At 43.7% G+C, this 21938-nt stretch overlaps 1 protein-coding gene across 3 annotated transcripts in view; it reads left to right on the plus strand.

Annotated features, from left to right (window-relative positions):
* The window catches only part of ADAMTS12 (ADAM metallopeptidase with thrombospondin type 1 motif 12), a 521425-nt gene that overhangs the window by 347115 nt on the left and 152372 nt on the right, over window positions 1-21938 (plus strand). For all 3 annotated transcript variants that reach the window (XM_033933191.1, XM_033933202.1, XM_033933212.1), the window contains 2 exons: window positions 3847-3973; window positions 9392-9602. In XM_033933191.1, coding sequence (XP_033789082.1) covers window positions 3847-3973; window positions 9392-9602 — 338 coding nt within the window. The remainder of the gene's footprint in view (window positions 1-3846; window positions 3974-9391; window positions 9603-21938) is intronic.

A 21938-nucleotide genomic window follows, 5' to 3' on the forward strand; every position in this document is an offset into this window, starting at 1 on the left:
TATGGAATGGCTATTTAATCTTTTAAATAGAAGTAAATGTCATTTCATAAAACTAATGGAGAGCAGATTTAAAATAACTTTCAGAAAATGTTTTTACACTCAGAGAACAAGGCTAGCAGTGTATCTTGCTCTAAAAAGGTTTGGGAATATTGTGAAGGACAACTTCATCAACAATTAGTCAGGAAAATTTAGGAATTAATATCGTATATTTCTGAGTAAGCAACTGGCAATGTGCTTTTTTGTTTGGATCCATTGGGTACTTCCAAGTCATTCAGATTATCCACTGTCAGCTACAGGATGCTGGGTTTGATGGGCCAATAGTCTGACCTAGTATGACACATTCCTCATAATCAAAAAACAAAAAAGAACTGTGGAAAAGATGTTCCTGATATGGTCATTTATACAATCAATCAAATGTTGCAATGTTACAAACACAAAGCAAAATCCATATATGAGATGGTGCAGACCCAACACAGCTCGTGTTTCGACTAAGATGCCTTCTTCTGGGGTCCAAGTGGATGAGCAAAATGTGGAGAAAGCTTAAATATATTGGACCAACTGGTCCTAGGACAGCACATGAAAACATTACAAGACCAGGCAAAGTTGGACACTCCTTATTTACTCCATTTTAATAGGCTTCCAAAAAAATCTTGTGTATTAGAAAATATAAAGAACCGAGGACAGCTGCAAAAATACATATGTCCATTAGATTTCAAATATTGACGGTTTCTTGAGTTTTTAAAAAAATAAAATCTAGAAGCCTGTTTACCCAAAAATAGCACTTGCTTCAACAGTGTAAAGTAGATTAGCTGAAGATATTGTAACAACCCCAGCCCTAGAGCTAGGTTTGTCCCAGGTAGGAATCCCCAAACTACTAGACTGCAGCTAAAAAGAGCAGATCAGTGCAGTAGTTCTGTTAGCCCCAAAGTTGCTGAGCATAAAAAGTCTGACTTTGTGCAGGGACTCAGGGGGGAGGGGGAAGGTCATAGGAACAGCCTCAAGGAACCTGAGATAGCCGGTAGGAAGGAACAGCCCAGAAGTCAGCCTAATGCTGGAATTGCTCAGCTGCTGAAACTAATTAGGGCTCAGGAGAAAGCCCAGCAATCCAGGAAGCTTAAATTAGTAGCTCCTGAGCCAAGGGAAGAGGAGGTCTTCAGAGCCAGTTCTCCTCCCTCTCACCTGGAGAATGAGATTGAGATGGAAGAACTAGAAACCTTCCCCTGGCTCCCAGCGCCAAGCCTAAGACCGCCTTCAGTACCCCGCATGGCTTATACCAATTTAAGCGGATGCCATTTGGACTCCATGGCGCTGCTGTGTGTGACATGTCAACGCGGAGTCACGGAGGTCCTAAGGGGACACCACCAGTATGCAGAGGCCTACTTGGATGATATAGTCATATTTTCCCCAAGTTGGACTCAGCATCTGGAGCATGTAACAGCTATTCTAAAATCACTGAGGAAAGCAGGTTTCACTATTAACCCAAAAAAATGTTATTTGGGACAGAGGGAGGTGAAATACCTGGGTTATGTGGTGGGGAGAGGTCAGGTCAAACCTCTGATAAATAAGGTACAGTGTGTGAAGGACTATCCCTTACCAAGAACCAAAAAGCAACTCCGGGGTTTTCTGGGGCTCATTGGTTACTATAGAAGGTTCATACCTGCGTTTTCTACGAGGGCAGCCCCTCTCACTGATATGTTAAAGAAGGACAGGTCAGATATTCTCTGGTGGGAGGACAAGGGGAGACGGGCTGTGGAGGACCTTAAGGAGGCCCTATGTACAAACCCGGTGCTAAGTTCTATTGACGTCACTAAGCCTCTCATTTTGCAGACTGATGCTTCGTGTAGCGGGTTAGGAGCAATACTCAGTCAGGAGGGGCAGGGGGTTGAACATCCGATTCTATACCTAAGTCGTAAACTATACCCCAATGAGAGAAACTATGTGACCGTTGAATTAGAATGTTTAGCAGCCAAGTGGGCAATGCAGACCCTTGAGCACTACTTACAAGAGCGTGAGTTCACCCTGGTCACGGACCACGCCGCTCTGAAATGGCTCAATACCATGAGAAATAATAACGCTCGACTGACTCGTTGGTATTTGGCCCTTCAGACCTTTAGGTTTAAGGTACTGCATCGACCAGGACAGTTAAATACAAATGTTGATAGTCTGTCCAGGATGCAGGACAACCCAGAGGTAGACGTAAAAGTAAAAGACAACCAACATTTAAAGGTGGGGGTATGTCACAAACCCGACACCAGAGTGAGGTTTGTGCCAGAGAAGGGACAAAAACCCCTGTCTGTTAGGAGAGCAGATCAGTGTAGCAGCTCTCCTACAAGCAGATCCCAAAGCTCAGTCATGGGTAAGGGCGCCCAAGAGCAGAAGTCCTGGGGAGGGGAAGTTGAGAGTGGGAATAGCCCGGTGCAGCAGGAGGTGCCTTTAAAGAAAGAACAGCCTAAGAGGCAGGCTCACAGCACTGCTAAAGCACAACTGCTGGACCCAATTAGGGCTAATCAAAAAGCCCAGCAGAAGCCCCAGATTGCCCCTCCCCCTTTCAGGTTAGGGCGTAGCCAGCTCAGGACTTTAGAGGCTGCACTAAGGAGAAACAAATCAGTCTACCCTGGGTCAGCCCAGGAAGGAGACTCGAGGGACTGGGCTCCTGAAATCCCACCAAATCAGGACATTGAAATGGCAGATGTTACTAGTGTCCCTGAGGCAAACCAGCCAGCCAGCCAGGATGCCAGAGAGCTGATGGATACCTCCATGGAACCTGAAGAAATCCACATGGATGAGAGTTAAGTGGAATTTCTTGACTGTTTGTGATTTAAATTTTTGGTTTTTCTTTTGGGCTGTCTGAAAGCACAAGTGTGAGCAGTGCTAGGCTCACTGCTGCAGCTGTGCCTTATTTTGGGAACAGTGAAGAAAGTGTTTGGTGCATTTTTACTTTTGCCTTTTTCTATTTTGAGAGGACTTTGTGATTGACTGTGTGAAAGGGGTAGTAGCACAGGGAGAATCCACACAAGATCCTCAGGGTGGGATTGTGGGGCCAATTCTTTGGCAAGCTTTAAATAAAGTGGATTCAGCTACTCCCCTCCCCCACCAACTGCCTGTGAAGTTGGCTGGGTAGGCTTGCTAAAGACTAGGCCTAGGCAGCACGTTCTGAGAGTGTTTGCAAACCATAGTGAATGACCAGTATAAAGGCTGGGTAATTCTTGTAGCCATAGTTTGCCCTTTTGACTGTGGAACTGACAGGGCAAGGCTACACTAGAACCATTTGGACTCTTACCTGTCAGAAAGGTGTGGGCTGTATTTTTGTAAGCCCAAATTTTATGTTCATGTTTTGTGTGCAAAGCCTAAACCGTAGCCGTTTGCTACCTAGGAAATAAAGTTGGACACAAGTTCTTTTGCTAAGCTTTATTGTTCCTGACATTTATTTTTCATTATACTCATAAGAACCAGCAGGACCTTCAACTTCCTTTGAAGGCACGACAAGTTCGGTAATTGCTGAGCACTGGTCGGTGGCCATTTGCAAATCCCGGCACCGGCAGGCTCACAATATGCAAGAGCGAAGTTGTACATAGTACAAGGATTATGAGGCTTGCAGGGCAAACTTTTCTTGTCTAAATCCAACATATTTTGTATTTCATGGGAGATTTTGTCTTTTCTTTTGTTTGTGTTTGGCAGTTAATCAAGAATTGTGCTATTTAATCTTTATCGTTCATGACTATTATGAATAATTCCAGTGGGTTTTATATCAAACTCATACATTTGCATTGTCTGATTTGCTTTTTGAAAGTTTGCTTTTAGGAGATAAAAGCACAACCAAATATGAATAATTGTATTTGGCCACAGGTGTTAAGCGACAAGCTGCCCGTTGTGTGAAAAAGGGGAGAGGTGTAGTTAAGAAAACGTTCTGTGATGCAGAAACACAGCCCAGCACAAGACAAAAGAATTGTCATGAAAAGGATTGCCCACCCAGGTAACAACTTCCAGACAAAAGCAAATTAGCAGTGTGTGCATGCGTTCCCTTGCATGCTTTGTGCAATAAAAAATGCAGCACCATGTGTGCAGGTGGAAAGGATGGATAGGGCTTTCTGTGCATAGTGAAGAGTGAGCACCTATCAAGCGTCTGCTGGAAGTCACTGATTTGTATCAAAGTATAGTGATGTACTCTTAGGGGATGCAAATGGCCAAGAGCTATGAATGAGACGACACTGATGTGTTAGTGATAGCCTAAATGGTATTTTCTAAAAGATTTCAAAAATGTTTGGCTGAAAATAAACCAGAGAAACTGCTACATATGTGACTTAGTTTTTAGTATATAGTATATAGCTCACAACTTGGGTCCATACAGTGGTGCACCCAGCTTGCTGGCTACCCGAGGCGGCGTACTCCCTCCTCTGGTTGAATTTCTCCCTCCTCCAGGCTATAGGAGGTGCATGGATTGGTGGCGTGGCTAGAGTCCACATGCAGGTGGTCTTCGGTTCTGTCAGTCCCCTCCCCCAGAAAAGGAAATTGATGCCAGAGAGAGTGGTGGAACTGATGGCCGCAGGCATGCAGCACCTTAACTCCCTTCAACCGGGGTGAACTGCCTCTACCACCCCACCCTTGGTAAGCAAGAGGGTCTTCATGTCCTAAATGTTCTCACCCTTTACATAACTCCTTCCCTACCTTTATTCCATAATAACATACTAATAAAGTAAATGTCGGCAGATAAAGACCTTTACAGTCCATTCAGTCTGCTCAACAAGGTGGCCAGAGTTGAATTTGACACTCTGCATAGGTTCCACTTCTTTGTGATTAAACACTGGGAGAGCCGGATTACAGGATAGGCCCAGCAAGCACATGCCTAAGGCCCAAAATACCAGGGGGGCCTCAGGGCCGGCTTTGGGAGAGGAAAGCAAACAGGCAGGGGACCTACCGACTGCCTGGTGAGGACAGCTTCCCTCCCTTCCACTCCCTCACGGCCCTGTTGCCCACAAGCAAACTGAACTCAGGCTGCGGGGCTCTAACACTGTCCCTTCTGGTGTTGCATTGTATGCATAGTCTTGCATCTTAGGGTTTCATTTTTATACATTAGTACTTTTAGTTTGTGGTCCCGTATTTGCCTAGGGGTTAGTCTGTGTTCTGGTAGGAATGAATGTTTAGAAGCATATAGTGAGCTTTGTATAGTTTAATTTTGTGGTTAACCATTATATGTTGTTAATAAGATTATATTGTATGTATATATGAAAAATGAATGGAAAAAATTGTATTACAATTAGAACTATTATAGGGGCAGAGATTGGGTGGAGATTGGGGCAAGGTCTGGGGCAGAGCTTTTAGACCCCACCAAACAAAAATGGTATTAATCTACAATAAAGGCTCCTTTTATAAGGTGCGCTAGTGTTTTTAGCACATGCACTGGATTAGCGCACGCTATAGTGCACGCTATCCGGAAAACTACTGCCTTCTCAAGAGGAGGCAGTAGCAGCTAGCACACGCGGCATTTTAGCGTGCGCTATTCCGCGCGTTAAGGCCCTAACGCGCCTTCGTAAAAGGAGACCTAAATCTTTTCCTAAGACGGAGAAATGGTAAAACTAGAGGACATAATATGAGGTTACAGGGTGGTAGACTTTTTCATGGAGAGGTTGGTGGATGCCTGGAATTACCTCCCTGTAGAGGTGGTGGAGGCAAAAGCAATGACTGGGTTCAAAATGCGTGGGATAAAAGGATCCTTAAACAGAAAGAGGAACATATAGGCACAAAACTCAACAGATCAACAACTATAACTTTGCTTGTGTTGCACAGGAGTAGTGCTTAAATCAAAGCCCCAGCAGTGGGAAAGTAAAGTTGATGTCCAGTATATGGCAAGACAGATTGGCACTGGCTGGAGTTCGCTTTGATAGCGACTCCAGCAGTGGGGTAGGAGCACACTTAAATTGAAGCCCCAGCAGTGAGCAAGTGAAGCTGATGCTGGATGGACTTATATGGTGTCTGCTTCCAGATTGGGACAGGCTGGTGTAGGCTTTGACGGTGACTCAGCAGTGGGGTGGTATAGCTGATACCAGATGGACTTCTACAGTCTGTATCCATAGGCGGCAAGATGGATCTGGAGCAAGTATGTGTATTTTATACTACAGCTGTATATAGTAAATCACCATTCAGTGAGCCTCAGAACACCACCCCGGGCTCACACAGTTCACAGCCCTAAGCTTTATGTGTATGTCCCTCACAGGTTCCGAATGTACTTTATAAATATGTACTTTTAACATTAAATATTATTTAAAGGTTTTTAAAGTGCAAACAGTGCCTAATTTCATTGTAAAGCTGTTTTAAAGTACTTAGCTTAATATAGAACTGAAGTGATCTGTGAAGCTGGCGGAAAGTTAAATGGGGATCTTGCCATGAAAAAGCTCCAGCGAAACATGTCAGCGGCCTGAAACGATCCTGATAATTTGAGATCACATATTAAGCTAAGTAATTTAAAACAGCATGGTTTTAGCAAAGGCAGATCGTGTTTGATGAACTTGCTGCACTTCTTTGAGAGAGTAAACAGACAGATAGACAAGGGCAAACCGGTCGACATTGTATATCTGGATTTTCAGAAGGCATTTGACAAGGATCCACAATAACGACTACTTCGGAAAATTGCAATCGAGGGTGAAATACTCATGTAGATTAAAAACTGGCTGGAGCATAGGAAACAGAGAGTGGGAGTAAATGGACAATACTCGGATTGGAAAAGCGTCACCAGTGGGGTGCCATAGGGCTCGTGCTTGGACCCGTGCTCTTCAAAATCTTTATAAATGATCTGGGCATTGGTACGATGAGTTAGGTAATTAAATTTGTGGACGATACGAAGTTATTCAGAGTAGTGAAGACACAGGAGGATTGCGAAGATCTGCAACGTGACATAATCAGGCTCGAGGAATGGGCATCAACATGGCAGATGAGGTTCAACATGGATAAGTGTAAAGTGATGCATGTAGGTAACAAAAATCTCATGCACGAATACAGGACGTCCAGGGCGGTACTTGGAGAGACCTCCCAGAAAAGAGACCTGGGAGTTTTGATCAACAAGTCGATGAAGCCGTCCGCGCAATGTGCGGTGGCGGCGAACAGAATGCTAGGAATGATAAAGAAGGGGATCACGAACAGATCAGAGAAGGTTATCATGCCGCGGTACTGGGCCTTGGTGCGCCCTCACCTGGAGTACTACGTCCAGCACTGGTCGCCGTAAATGAAGAAGGACACGATACTAGTCGAAAGGGTCCAGAGAAGAACAACTAAGATGGTTAAGGGGCTAGAGGAGTTAAGGGGCTAGAGAAAGATTAGAAAAACTGGACTTCTTCTCCCTCAAACAGAGGAGATTGAGAGGGGACATAATCGAAACATTCAAGGTACTGAAGGGAATAGACTTAGTAGATAAGGACAGGTTGTTCACCCTCTCCAAGGTAGGAAGAACGAGAGGGCACTCTCTAAAATTGAAAGGGGATAGATTCCGTACGAACATAAGGAAGTTCTTCTTCACCTAGAGAGTGGTAGAAAACTAGAACTCTCTTCCGGAGTCTGTCATAGGGGAAAACACCCTCCAGGGATTCAAGACAAAGTTAGACAAGTTCGTGCTGAACCAGAACGTACGCAGGTAGGACTAGTCTCAGTTAGGGCGCTGGCCTTTGACCAGAGGGCCGCCGCGTGAGCAGACTGCTGGGCACGATAGACCACTGGTCTGACCCAGCAGCGGCAATTCTTATGTTCTTAAATGAAATTAGGCACTGCTTGCACTTTAAAAACCTTTAAATAATATTTAATATTTAAAAATTAAAAATTAAAGTACATATTTATAAAGTACATTCAGAACCTGTGAGGAACATACACATAAAGCTTAGGGCTGTGAATTGTGTGAGCCCGGAGTGGTGTTCTGAGGCTCCAAGAAAACCTTTTGATTGGCTTGAAACTTGGTACTCACTGAGTGGTGATTTACTATATTCAGTTGTATTGTGATTATTCAAGCTAAAGAATTTTATGTGCCTAGAATTTTGGTTATTTTATACTACATTCATAGCATCTGAGTACAGGTCCTGCCTATCTCGGGGGGAGGGGAAGATATCTTATAGGGGAACTTAGCAAGTAAAATGAATAATTATTTGATTATTGGTAGAGGATGACACGGTGACAGAATTCATCACTGTTCCTGTCCCCAGTATATGAATTAAAGATATAAAAAATATTATCAAGCAGGGCCTCCACTATTTTCTCTCTTGTATCCACTCAGGAATACAGTTTTAATTAGCTCCCCAATGTTCCAGTTGCAGTTTCTCACTGCTAATTTTCAACATTTTATGAAGCCTTATTAATTTATATCACAAAAACCTCTTCTTATCCATAGGCTTGACCATACTACAGAGCAATGAATTACAGTTGTTACTTGATCATCAAAGTTCCAATCCATCTTCCCAGATTCATGCTGCCGAACCAGGAAACCTGGCAGAACCAGATTAACTATCCTATATACATATTAGTTCTGAATTGGATCAAACAGGCTAGAAACTCTGATTTGGTGTGAAGAAGCTTCTGAATACCATTTTCAATGCATAACGAACATGAGCTTTGACCAGTGGGTTCTTCACCTTTACCCACAAGTTTTGCAGAAGGAATCATCCACAGCTTTTCAGTTCTGCTTCCTTATGTCAGTGGGTATTTCCCCATCTCCTCAGTTTTCCCTTCTGCAAGTGAGTTGAGAAGGTGTATTTTCTTCTGCTCTGCAAGGGATTTATTATTTTCAGGTTTTAATCTTTACACTGAGTTTAAAAACAGTTTCAGGTGCATTCCGAAATAAAGGACACCTTAGATTTCTAGCTTAAAGCTATTTTGAACCATCTTAAAAATTATAGGCCTGGATTCTGTAAGCGGTGCTTGCGGTGGCAGGTGCCTACAAAATAGGTGCCTGTTAGTATGTCAATCACCAACAGGTGCCAGTTCCAGAACTGCGGCTCCAAGGTTTTACAGGCCTACATTTTTGGAGCTAGGGTCCTTCCTGAATTGTGACTAGCACCGCCTAGTGACGCCAAAGCTTGGCACCGCCCCTAAACATGCCCATTTCTGGGCTTCAATGTCACTAGGTGACGCTAGGCATCATGGACCTAGGCACCAGTCCGGGAGGCCACCTAGCATTGCCTAATTTTTTGTTTTGATTGGTTTTTAATGGTGTGACCAATTATCATGTCATTTAGAACCAATCAAAACCCTTAAGTTAGTCACCGGTAGGCACAATCTAGGTCCTACCGGCGACTAACCTTTTTGAAAATCCGGACCATAATGTCTAAATAGGCTCCATAAATGGTTTATCATGACTTATTGTAGATTCAACCTTTTTCCTTTTTGATGCTCTTTATTCTTAATGGTTTGCTTATAGATGGTGGGTGGGAAATTGGCAGACCTGTTCAACAACATGTGGACCCACAGGTGAGAAGAAGCGAAACATTCTGTGCATTCAGACAGTGGGCTCAGATGAGCAAGCTCTGCCTCCTAAGGACTGCCAGCATCTTCCTAAACCCAAGGCCCATTTTTCATGCAACAGAGACATTCTGTGTCCATCCAATTGGACAGTAAGCAACTGGAGTGAGGTAAGACACGCAGAGGATTAGCCTAGTGGTTAGAGCATCAGACTGACAACTAGGAAAGCCCAGGTCAAACTAAGGGAAGATTTTTTTCAGCCGATGAGTTTACCACATTAAAAAAGGGACTTGTATACTACTTTTCTGTGTGGTTTACTTATTTTAGACAAGTACTTCTTTTGTACCTTGGGCAAAGAAGTGTTAAGTGACTTGCCCAGAGTCACAAGAAGCTGCAGTGGGAATTGAACTCACAACCTTAAGGTGCTAAGGCAGCAGTTCTAACCACTAGGCCGCTTCTCCACTCCGCTTCTCCACTATCTTTCCCCTTGCTTAAAGGCGTTCTCTATGTTCGAAAAATTAGGGAAATCTCTTAACTTCAAAATTACTGAGCTTTGGAATCATTTTCCTGCCCAGCTGTGAAATTTGGGTTCCTTCCAATTATTCCAAAAACATCTGAAAACTTGGCTATTCTTAAAAATGTAAATCTCGCTGCTCTCTATACAATCACTAATTCTTATTATGTTTTTCCTTCTTTTAAAATTTTCCTGTAAACCGTGCCGAGAGAAGATGCGGTATATAAGCTTAAGGATTAGTTTAGTTTAGGGCTCCTTTTACTAAGCTGCGTTAGGGCATTAACGCATGGAATAGCGCGCGCTACAATGCCACACGCGCTAGACGCTAATGCCAGCATTGAGCTGGCGTTAGTTCTAGCTGCTTAGCGCAGGGTTAGTGCGCGCTAATCTGCTGTGTGTGCTAAAAACACTATCGCACCTTAATAAAAGGAGCTCTTTGTTTTCCAAACTGGGCTCTTGATGCTTTTTCCTTTCCTTGTTAGTTATATTGAGATAAACTATCTATTTCAAGTACATTGTTTATGATGGTGTATTTCAGTGGAATATATTGATTGCATTGAAGCCCAGTTTGAAACCTATGGCTGCTCCTTATGATTTTGGGCAACTCACTTAACTCACTATTGCCTCAGATAAAAACTTAAAACTCAATTCTATAAGCAGGTGCCAATAGTGTGTCTGGTTTATATTTATTCAATTTTCAGAACATGAACTTATTCAGGTACTCTACTGTATGTGATTGGCTGTGCTCAATGGCCCTTAGTCACTTGGCATACACATGGGTGAAGCATGAGTGTATTGCCAAGTGTGTCACCAAGCAATGCACACAACTTATGGATCAGTTGTGCACGTTGCATGACATGCATAGGTATGCCAGCCACAGATTTATGTATTTCTTTCATTTTCTATCCCATTCTCCCCAACAGACATGCTTAACATTTGGAATGCTACTGCAGATTTAGGGCTAGATTCACTAACCTGACTTCCAGCAGGCCCGACCAATTCACAACAGCAAAAAATTCAAATGAGGGCAATCGTAGGAACGCCTCCCTCCGACCGCACAGATCACTAGTGTGCGATCCTGACGCATGTGCACACCATCTGATTTCCCTGCAGATGGTCTGTGCATGCGTTTTGTGTCCGTTTTGGGGTTTTTTTGCTGGGGGGTTTTTTGGGGGGGTTTACGGGCCCCGACTCCTGCTCTCCCAGAGAAGGGCTATCCCCGGCGGCAGCAGCCTCTTCCCTTTCGCTGACACTGCCATTCACTGGCCCGTTTACTGTAAACAGGATATAGGGGAGGGTCAAGAAACATCGCTGCAGAAACATCCCGAATTCATCTGCTCTCTGCCCCTTCCAGCCAAGCCCTGCTCTTACCATCCTGATTCTCCTGCTCTCTGCAGCCCTTCCCTGCAATGCAGCCCTGCTTTAAAACCATGAGCTTGCACTGTGGGGAAGGGCGGCAGAAAGCAGGAGAGTGGGGGGTGGCATCTGCATTATCGTAGTGGTCTGCTATCTTGTTTCCACTGGCGCTGCTTTGGACAGGCCTTGCTTCCATTTTAAGGACATCTGCCCAAGCTGAAGACCACTATTCTTGCTTTTCTTTAGCGTTGTCTGCTGGTTTTTTGCAAGTTCCATGGAAGGGGCAGAGACCAGAGTAGAGCAGAGAGCTGGGATTTCAGGCCGAGGACAGTGGGAAAGGACGTTTGCGACTGGTTCCCAGCAGCCGCTTCTTGTGTTGATCGGCCAGCCCAGTCGGTTTCAAAAATTTTTTTGGTGAATCGCTTCCCTGCGTACTTTGCAAGCCATTCCCCTCATTTGCATGCACAAGATCGGAATCGGATCGGCACAGAGGTAACTAATCAGGCCGGAGTAAAATCGGGTCGCAAAGGGGTCTCAAACCGATCGGTACACGATCGGTTTGCTTTGTGAATGTAGCCCTTATTGTAGGATACTACAATGGCTTGAGTATGTCCTTAGGCCATACGGAATTGGTGCTAAATGCGCCCCTTTGTGATGCCTAAATGAAATGTCAATTTATAGAATTGCCACCTTAAATTGTAAGTCCTCCGAGGAGAGGCAAATACCTAGTGCTTCACCTTGAACTACTACTGAAAAAAAAGGCAATGCAATAAATTCAAAGGGCCTGATATCGAGACTGCGGGAAGCAGCCTGGCTATCTTCTGCAGTTGGCGGTAAACCCTGAAATGCAATGCCAAGCCATATCTGGCAACCAGCATTGAATTTCTGGGTTAATTTTGACCATGAGAAATAGCTGGTTAAGTCGATATTCATTGGCTGACCAGATAATTTTTAGTGACCAAAGATAGACCTGCTATTTATGGGGGTTTCCGACTCAATCGCAGCAAATTGATAAGGATCTGATTGTGGATATCCAAAAGTTTGGAAGGAAAGAGGAGGTTCTGCTGTTGGGAGATTTCAACCTGCCGGATGCGGACTGGAATGTTCCGTCTGCGGAATCGGAAAGAAGTAGGGAGATTGTGGATGCCTTTCAAGAGGCTCTGCTCAGACAAATGGTGACGGAACCCACAAGGGAAAAAGCGATATTGGATCTGGTCCTCACAAATGGAGAGAGTATCTCTAATGTTCGAGTGGGTGCTCACCTGGGTAGTAGCGATCATCAAACGGTTTGGTTTGATATAACGGCTAAAGTGGAGAGCGGCCGCACGATACTTAAAGTCCTAGATTTCAAACGTACGGACTTTAATGCAATGGGAAAGTACCTGAAGAAAGAGCTGTTAGGATGGGAGGACATAAGAGAAGTGGAAAGACAGTGGTCTAAGCTGAAAGGAGCGATAAAAATGGCTACGGACCTTTATGTGAAGAAAATCAATAAAAACAAAAGAAAAAGGAAGCCGATATGGTTCTCCAACCTAGTGGCTGAGAAAATAAAGGCGAAAGAGTTGGCGTTCATGAAATATAAAAAAACCCAAGAAGAGGAGAGCAGAAAGGACTACAGGGTGAAACTGAAAGAAGCCAAGAGAGAGATACGTTTGGCGAAGGCACAGGCGGAAGAACAAATGGCTAAAAATGTAAAAAAGGGAGATAAAAATTTTTTCAGATATATTAGTGAAAGGAGGAAGATAAAAAATGGAATTGCTAGGCTAAAAGATGCTGGGAACAAATATGTGGAGAGTGATGAGGAGAAAGCAAATGTGCTAAACAAATACTTCTGTTCTGTGTTCACAGAAGAAAATCCTGGAGAAGGACCGAGATTGTCCGGCAAAGTTACACGAGAAAATGGAGTAGATTCTGCGCCGTTCACGGAGGAGGGTGTTTATGAGCAACTTGAAAAACTGAAGGTGGACAAAGCGATGGGACCAGACGGGATCCATCCCAGGATACTAAGGGAACTCAGAGAGGTTCTGGCGAGTCCTATTAAAGACTTGTTCAACAAATCTCTGGAGACGGGAGTGATTCCTGGGGATTGGAGGAGAGCGGATGTGGTCCCTATTCATAAAAGTGGTCACAGGGATGAAGCAGGAAACTACAGGCCGGTGAGCCTCACTTCAGTTGTTGGAAAAATAATGGAAGTGTTGCTGAAAGAAAGGATAGTGTATTTCCTTGAATCTAATGGGTTACAGGATCCGAGGCAACATGGCTTTACAAAAGGTAAATCGTGCCAAACGAACCTGATTGAATTTTTTGATTGGGTGACCAGAGAGCTGGATCGAAGACATATGCTAGATGTAATTTATTTGGATTTCAGCAAAGCCTTTGATACAGTTCCTCATAGGAGGCTGTTGAACAAACTTGAAGGGCTAAAGTTAGGACCCAAAGTGGTGAACTGGGTCAGAAACTGGCTGTCGGACAGACGCCAGAGGGTGGTGGTTAATGGAAGTCGCTCGAAGGAAGGAAAGGTGACTAGTGGAGTCCCTCAGGGTTCGGTGCTGGGGCCAATCCTGTTCAATATGTATGTAAGTGACATTGCTGAAGGGTTAGAAGGAAAAGTGTGCCTTTTTGCAGATGATACCAAGATTTGTAACAGAGTAGACACCGAAGAGGGAGTGGAAAATATGAAAAAGGATCTGCAAAAGTTAGAGGAATGGTCTAATGCCTGGCAACTAAAATTCAATGCAAAGAAATGCAGAGTAATGCATTTGGGGATTAATAATAGGAAGGAACCGTATATGCTGGGAGGAGAGAAGCTGATATGCACGGACGGGGAGAGGGACCTCGGGGTGATAGTGTCCGAAGATCTAAAGGCGAAAAAACAGTGTGACAAGGCAGTGGCTGCTGCCAGAAGGATTCTGGGCTGTATAAAGAGAGGCGTAGTCAGTAGAAGAAAGAAGGTGTTGATGCCCCTGTACAGGTCATTGGTGAGGCCCCACTTGGAGTATTGTGTTCAGTTTTGGAGACCGTATCTGGCGAAAGACGTAAGAAGACTTGAGGCGGTCCAGAGGAGGGCGACGAAAATGATAGGAGGCTTGCACCAGAAGACATATGAGGAGAGACTGGAAGCCCTGAATATGTATACCCTAGAGGAAAGGAGAGACAGGGGAGATATGATTCAGACGTTCAAATACTTAAAGGGTATTAACGTAGAACAAAATCTTTTCCAGAGAAAGGAAAATGGTAAAACCAGAGGACATAATTTGAGGTTGAGGGGTGGTAGATTCAGGGGCAATGTTAGGAAATTCTACTTTACGGAGAGGGTGGTGGATGCCTGGAATGCGCTCCCGGGAGAGGTGGTGGAGAGTAAAACTGTGACTGAGTTCAAAGAAGCGTGGGATGAACACAGAAGATTTAGAATCAGAAAATAATATTAAAGATTGAACTAGGCCAGTTACTGGGCAGACTTGTACGGTCTGTGTCTGTGTATGGCCGTTTGGAGGAGGATGGGCAGGGGAGGGCTTCAATGGCTGGGAGGGTGTAGATGGGCTGGAGTAAGTATTAACAGAGATTTCGGCAGTTGGAACCCAAGCACAGTACCGGGTAAAGCTTTGGATTCTCGCCCAGAAATAGCTAAGAAGAAAAAAAAAAAAAAAAAATTTTTAAATTGAATCAGGTTGGGCAGACTGGATGGACCATTCGGGTCTTTATCTGCCGTCATCTACTATGTTACTATAGGTGCTAATCAACTATCTCATATGGTGAACAGTGGGCCACTGACTGTGAATATTCAGCAGAAATAGCTGTCAATCTCCCACTTGTACCAAGCTGCTCACTGGAATTCTGAATTCGGGCCTCTGATCAGACAATCTATAAATTATATTCATTTTAGAAAACTTGTATAAACTTATTTATTTTTTGTAGACTATCCTTTGTTACTGTAATTGATCTAAATGTAATTTCCTGTTCAGTTTTTTTCTTTTGTACATCACATCAAACGGCAAGGTATTTGCAACATAGAAATACATTTTAGGGCTCCTTTTACGAAGATGAGGTAGCGGTTTAACGCGCGTAATACCGTGCGCTAAACCGCCGGCCGCGCTAGCCACTACCGCCTCCTTTTGAGCAGGCGGTAGTTTTTAGGCTAGCGCATGATGAAAAGTCACGCGGGTTAAACCCGCTAGTGCGGATTTGTAAAAGGAGCCCTTAATATTTTGCTTCTTGCTTCTTGTTATTCGCTGACTGTCCAGCCTTCTTTCATTATGAACCGCCTAGAAGTCGCTTGACTATGGCGGTATAGAAAAATAAAGTTATTATTATTATTATGTTTTGTTATATGTACAGTTGGCAGGCTTAGCACTATTGAACCAGCCAGGAGCCATTCCTGACCGGTTAAATAGCGTTGAATATTGGGCAGAAAATAAAGGGGTCCTTTTACTAAGGCGCGCTAACCAATTTAGCACGCGCTAAATGCTAAGGCCCCCATTATCGATTAGCGTGCCTTAGTAAAAGGACCCCAAAGAGCTTCTCTTCAATCATCTTTCTTGTAAAGTTCTCAAACAACTCTTAATTGTGGAATCTTCGGTAATGTTGCCTATTTTTTGAAGAGAGAAATTCAGAGCCTGTTTTTCAAAGCCGCGCAGCAACAGCCCCACAGCCCATAGAGATTTAAAGGGCTTCGGGGCTGTTGCCGCGCGGCTTTGTAAAACAGGCCCTTAGTATAATCCTCTCTGTTAAAAAACAATCCATCAATCAAAAAAAAACAAAACCAAAAATCACCAAACACCAAACAGACTTGTTTGAAATCTTGCAAGCTTTGTTCTAATTAAAATTGTCCATTGTGGTTTTAAGTGCTTATAAATAGCTCATAATTGCTTTATGAAGAATATATTTATGTCCTAATTTAGCTTTTCTAAGCAAGAGATTTTACACTAATGAATTCTAAATGAACGTTGCTTCTTCTTTGATATATAGCTATTAGTTCCAACATCATGTTTGTAGCCCCAGGAGTGAAGAGTAGCACAAAGTTAGAAACTTAGAAATATTCGTTCATGACAGTCAATGTATTAAAGTTTGATAATGTGTATTTTTGCATAGTAAATACATTGCCCAAAATATATCTATTACATTTAGTAAGCAGCAATTAATGAGATCTTCAGAACCAAGCTAAAGGGCACAGCGACATGGGTAAATATGTTCTTCAGCCCTGTTAAGCAGAATAGTGTGGCTGGAAAGGATCCCCAGTCTCCACCAGCCACAGAATGAAAGAGGCAGGAACCTGTACTGTGTCTCATCAAGACTCCATCTTCTCAATGTGACAGGAAGGCCCATAATTTCAGCCCATTTAATACAATGCACCCATCTTCTCGTACTCACCCAACTGCCAAGATTCCATTGTTCAGTCAAATCTCTACTTAGTCTCCATTTCTCCCCTCCCCCCATCCCACTTTGGCTGCCTACCACTGGCATTAATCCCGGATATTCAATGCCAGGTCATTTCCATCAACTCTCATTGAATATTTGGGAGCTTTTTGGCTACTACACATTTAACCACTTAAGCTGAAATTCAGCTGCTATTTATGCAGTCTGACTTAGGGCTAGATTCACAAAGCTTACCAATCGTGTACTGATTGGTTTGCAACCCCTTTTCGACCCCCAACCCGATTCACTAACCTCGTGGCCAATCCGATTCCGATCCACGCATGCAAATGAGGGAAAATGAGGAGAAACGGCATGCAAAGCAGGAAGGTTGCGATTCACTAAACTTTTGCAGGAACACCGACTGGGCTGGCCGATCAAAAAAAAAGCAACTGGTGGGGACCAGTTGCTCATGACTTCTCCTGCTTTGCCGCCTGGACTTCTCCTGCCTTTCAGCCCCGACTTCTCCTGCTGTTCAGCCCGGACTTCTCCTGCCTTTCAGCCCCGACTCTCCTCTCGTTGCACTGCTCTCTGCCCCAACTCACCACCCTGCACCCTGAATCTGTCTTCCCGCCCCAACTCTCCTGCCCTTCCCCCGCAGTGCAAGCCCATAGTTTTAACCCGCGGGTTAAAACCAAAGGCTCGTGAAGAATTAAAAAAGGAAAAAAAGAAGAAAAAAAAAGCAGCTTGCAGCTCTGTAAGCATGCGCAAACAATCTACAGACATAGAAGATGGTCTGCGCATGCTTCAGGATCACTCACTAGCGATCCGTGTGGTTGGTGGGGGGCGTTCCTCCAATTGCCCCCATTTGCATGACGACCCTTGGTGAACTCGTTGGCCTGCTGTGGATCGGCCAGGGATCGGGCATGATCAGGCAGCTTAGTGAATCTAGCCTTTAATGTCTAGTCTTATCTGGTCTGGTGCTGAATATCTGTACTTAGTCAAATAAATCAAGCAACAAAGCCAGTTTAGTGGTAGATGCTAACCACAAATATTCAACAGGAGATAGCAGTTATCTCCTATTAAATATTTGCAGTTAGTCATAAAAATGCTATTAAAGGGCTAGATTCACTAACCTGCCTCTCCGTGCCCGATCCGTGGCTGATCCGCAGCAGGCCGACCAATTCACGAAGGGAGATTAGTCAAATGGCTTGGATCTGTCACAAACACAGTCATGCGTGCAGGGTTTGCAAGAAAACTGAAAAAGACTTCATTGTTATGACTCAACATGTGCACCTACATTACCTCAGAGGCTTTAGTCCAGCACAAGCCCAGTCTCTAGTTCCCTCTGGTTCATCACGCTTCACTGTCAACACTCTCCCTCTAAGGCAGGGATCTCAAAGTCCATCCTTGAGGGCCGCAATCCAGTCGGGTTTTCAGGATTTCCTCAAAGAATATGCAAGAGATCTATGTGCATGCACTGCTTTCAATGCATATTCATTAGGGAAATTCTGAAAACCCGATTGGATTGCGGCCCTCAAGGAGGGACTTTGAGATCCCTGCTCTAAGGCTAGCTCCTAGCCTAGCCCAATATGGTGTAGTGCTTAGAGCAGCAAAGGAACAGGGGAAACAAAACCACAAACACAAATAGACAAAATAAGGAGTGGAATTGTCCTAAAACGACTGGTGAACAAAAGCTGTTGTAAAAAGTCCTTTGATTCATCCAATGATTCAAATGGCTTTATTCATCCAATACCTCAATGACTCAACATGTACATGTTTCGGCCAAACTGGCCTGCCTCAGGAGTCTAAAAATATACATACGTGAAAAACACATTAAAAACACCAAAAAATGCATTAGATCATAAATAACATGCATATGAATAAAAATAAATTCATGCAACCAAAACATGTCATTAAAAAATACAAATAATATACTTTAAGAAACTTACATAACCGGAAACAGGAAGTTGCAGCAGAGCAGAAGATTGAACACTGAGCAGCAGTGGGTGCGCGGCTCTCTGATAGCGTGCGGGTCGCCGAAAAAGAAATTCTACAAACTAAGGTGAGGAGAAGGGAGAGAGCTGGCTAAACACTAGAATCGATTGGGCAGGCAGGTAGTGGCTGCGGGGACCGTGCGATCGCTAGTGTTCCCGGCTCAAATTGGAAGGAGGGAGTGAAAGGGCCAAGGGGATGAAGACGGAAAGAAAAACCCACAGCAGGAAAGAAAGGGAAGGACAGGCAGGTGAGCCAGATGCTAGAAGCAGGGGAGGGGGAAGAAAGAGGGAAAAAAGCTAGATGGGGTTGAAAAGAAGAGACACACTGGTATGGAAGAGGAAGATAGGGGAATAGAACAGATAGGGGAATAGAACAGACATTGAAGGAGGGTGGAGAGGAACAGACCCCCAAGGGAAATGTGGAAGACAGAGTGGGAAGAAGACAGATGCCAGACTATGCGGGAGCGGAGGGAAGAAGATGGGTGCTAGACCAATTGGGGGGGGGGGTTAAGGGAGAGGCACAGTAACAGCAAATGGAAGACGCAGAGAGAAGACACACAGTGGATGGAAGGAATTCAATGAGAAGATGTGGAAAGCAGAAACCAGACAACAAAGGTAGAAAAAAAAATTATATTTATTTATTTATTTTTTGCTTTAGGATAAAATAGTATATTAGTTGTGTTGATAAAAATTTATAAACAAAGCCCTGCCAGCTGAACATCTCTTTCTCTAGTTCAGCAGCAGGAACTTTGATTTATAAGAAAGGAATAAGCTAAATATTACAGTACTAAGGCTTATATGGATGCAGCGGGGACGGGGACGGGGCGGTGAATGGGATGGCAGTGGCGGTGACGGGGCGGTGAAGGGAACGGCGGTGACGGGGCGGTGCAGAGGATGGTGGGCCGGTGACGGGGACAGATTTTTTCCCCGTGTCATTCTCTATTGGGAACCACTGCTCTAGAGTCTAGATGTACATCAAGAGTTAGTACTTTCTGAATATAATTCAAGGTTGTCTCCTACCTTCAGTCTTCCCACACAGATTTTCGACCCTTAAGCTTGAACCACACCATTTCCCTGGTCCCCTCCTCTGGTACTATATCTCAGCTTAGAATGGAGTCCTCTTCCCTCGGAACCTCTCTCCTGGAAGCCCCTACACTCAGAACTTTTCTCAGTCTACACCAGTGGTCTCAAACTCGCGGCCCATGGGCCACATGTGACCCACCAGGTACTATTTTGAGGCCCTCGGTATGTTACCATTGTTCTGGAACGTTGCCCGTCTCACTGCTGTAACCTCACACAAGCGCTTTCCTGTATCTGTACGCGATTGTGAGGTAGAGTGGAGAGGACAATCACGTACAAATGCAAAAAAGCGCTTGCGTGAGGTTACAGCCTGGGGAGCATTTTTTTTTTTTTTTAAACGTGCATCCCGATTGGCTGATTAGACAGCTGTAGGACGCCTACAGCTGCCTAAAATCGGGATGCACTTTGGAGAATCAGGCCCTTAAGGCACAAGTTTTCCAGGCACAAGTCAGATATTGATTCTCCCCTCTACAAAAAAGCCTAGAGGACTACACCAAAATCTTGTCTCTTGTAGTTGATACTTTAGAATCTAAATCAGAATTTTGAATGAGATAAACGCTTTATAGTTTATAAATCTTTCCTTAATTGCTTCTGATAATTTTAGCTATACATAGCTGAAAGCAGTGCAACATGCAGAAAGTGAAAAACTATCTAAGCTTTACTTTCTGCATGTTGCACTGCTTTCAGCTGTGTATAGCTGAAATTATCAGAAGCAATTAAGGAAAGATTTATAAACTTTAACAAGTTTAACCTCTTGCAAAGTTGTCATTTCTTTAATAAGACATTAACTATTGCTTCTGCGGCCCTCCAAGGATCTACAAATTCAAAATGTGGCCCTGCAAAGGGTTTGAGTTTGAGACCCTTGGTCTACACTAGTGCTGCCTAATTCAGGAAAAAAAATTTTGATTCGATTTGATTCAGCCCATTGAATCGATTTTTCGATTCAATTGGATTTTTCTGCCCAATTGGGTGTTTTTTTCCAAACATCCTGGTGGATTTATTTTATAAATAACTCAAAAATTATCACCCAAAGTGGCTCAAGAAATATTCTACCAAAAATATAAGATAATACCACTTATGAAGAAGCTGCAACCACCAAAACTTATTTTCCCAAACTTTTCTTCCCAACTTTTTCACAGAACTTTTTTTCTTCCAAAATAATTCACTCAGGAAAAGGCCTCAGAATAGGAGCCCATGCTCAGTCCTATCACAGACTTAACTTTCAGCGTGGTTTTTATTTGCTCCGTAGCTCCAATCATTGGCCAAAAAACCTGAGAGTAAATACTTTTTATAATAAATAGTTCAAATAATTTTTATAATAAATATCTTTACATACTTTTTAAATAATTTTTATAAATAGTTTTAAATATTTAAGATAACTGCTTTTTTATAGCAATGGATGCAACACTTCCTTAGTCTGAAAAAACTAGCAACTAGGCTACGGAGCAAATAAAAACCACGCTGAAAGTTAAGTCTGACCATGCCTCACCACTCCTTGCCAAACTTCATTGGCTCCCAATAATCTCCAGAATCCATTTCAAATGTTTCTGCCTGGCTTTCAAGATCATTCATGGAATCCTGCCTCCTCTTATCCCACTGTCTTTCAACTCCTCCAGTCCCGACTCCTCCAGAACTGCCCAAAGGCTTAAATTAGCCTTCCCCTCTCCACGCAGCATCCTCTATTCAGGCAAACTGGGAAAATCCCTTCTCTTCAAAATCACAGGTCTTTGGAACGACCTCACCACCCCGCTGCGGAACCTGAGCTCCCTTCAGTTATTCCGCAAACAACTGAAAACCTGGCTTTTCAGCAAATTGTAGCTCTATCCTTCCCCCCCTTTCTCTTCCCCCTTCTACACATAAGTTCATGTAATCCTTTTTCTTCTTCTCTACCCACTATTTTAAGTTCTTGTAAACCGTGTCGAGCTCCATTCTCATGGAGATGAAGCGGTATATAAACTTAAGGTTTAGATTAGATTAGATTAGTCTGTGATAGGACTGAGCGTGGGCTCCTATTCTGAGGCCTTTTCCTGAGTGAATTATTTTGGAAGAAAAAAAGTTCTGTGAAAAAGTTGGGAAGAAAAGTTTGGGAAAATAAGTTTTGGTGGTTGCAGCTTCTTCATAAGTGGTATTATCTTATATTTTGGGTTTATTTTATAGCCTGTTCACCCCCTTTGCCTTCTCCTAACCACACTGGCGCTGTAGTGTAAATA

This window comes from Geotrypetes seraphini, chromosome 1 (genome assembly GCF_902459505.1).
Source record: "Geotrypetes seraphini chromosome 1, aGeoSer1.1, whole genome shotgun sequence".
Taxonomy (NCBI): Eukaryota; Metazoa; Chordata; class Amphibia; order Gymnophiona; family Dermophiidae; genus Geotrypetes; species Geotrypetes seraphini.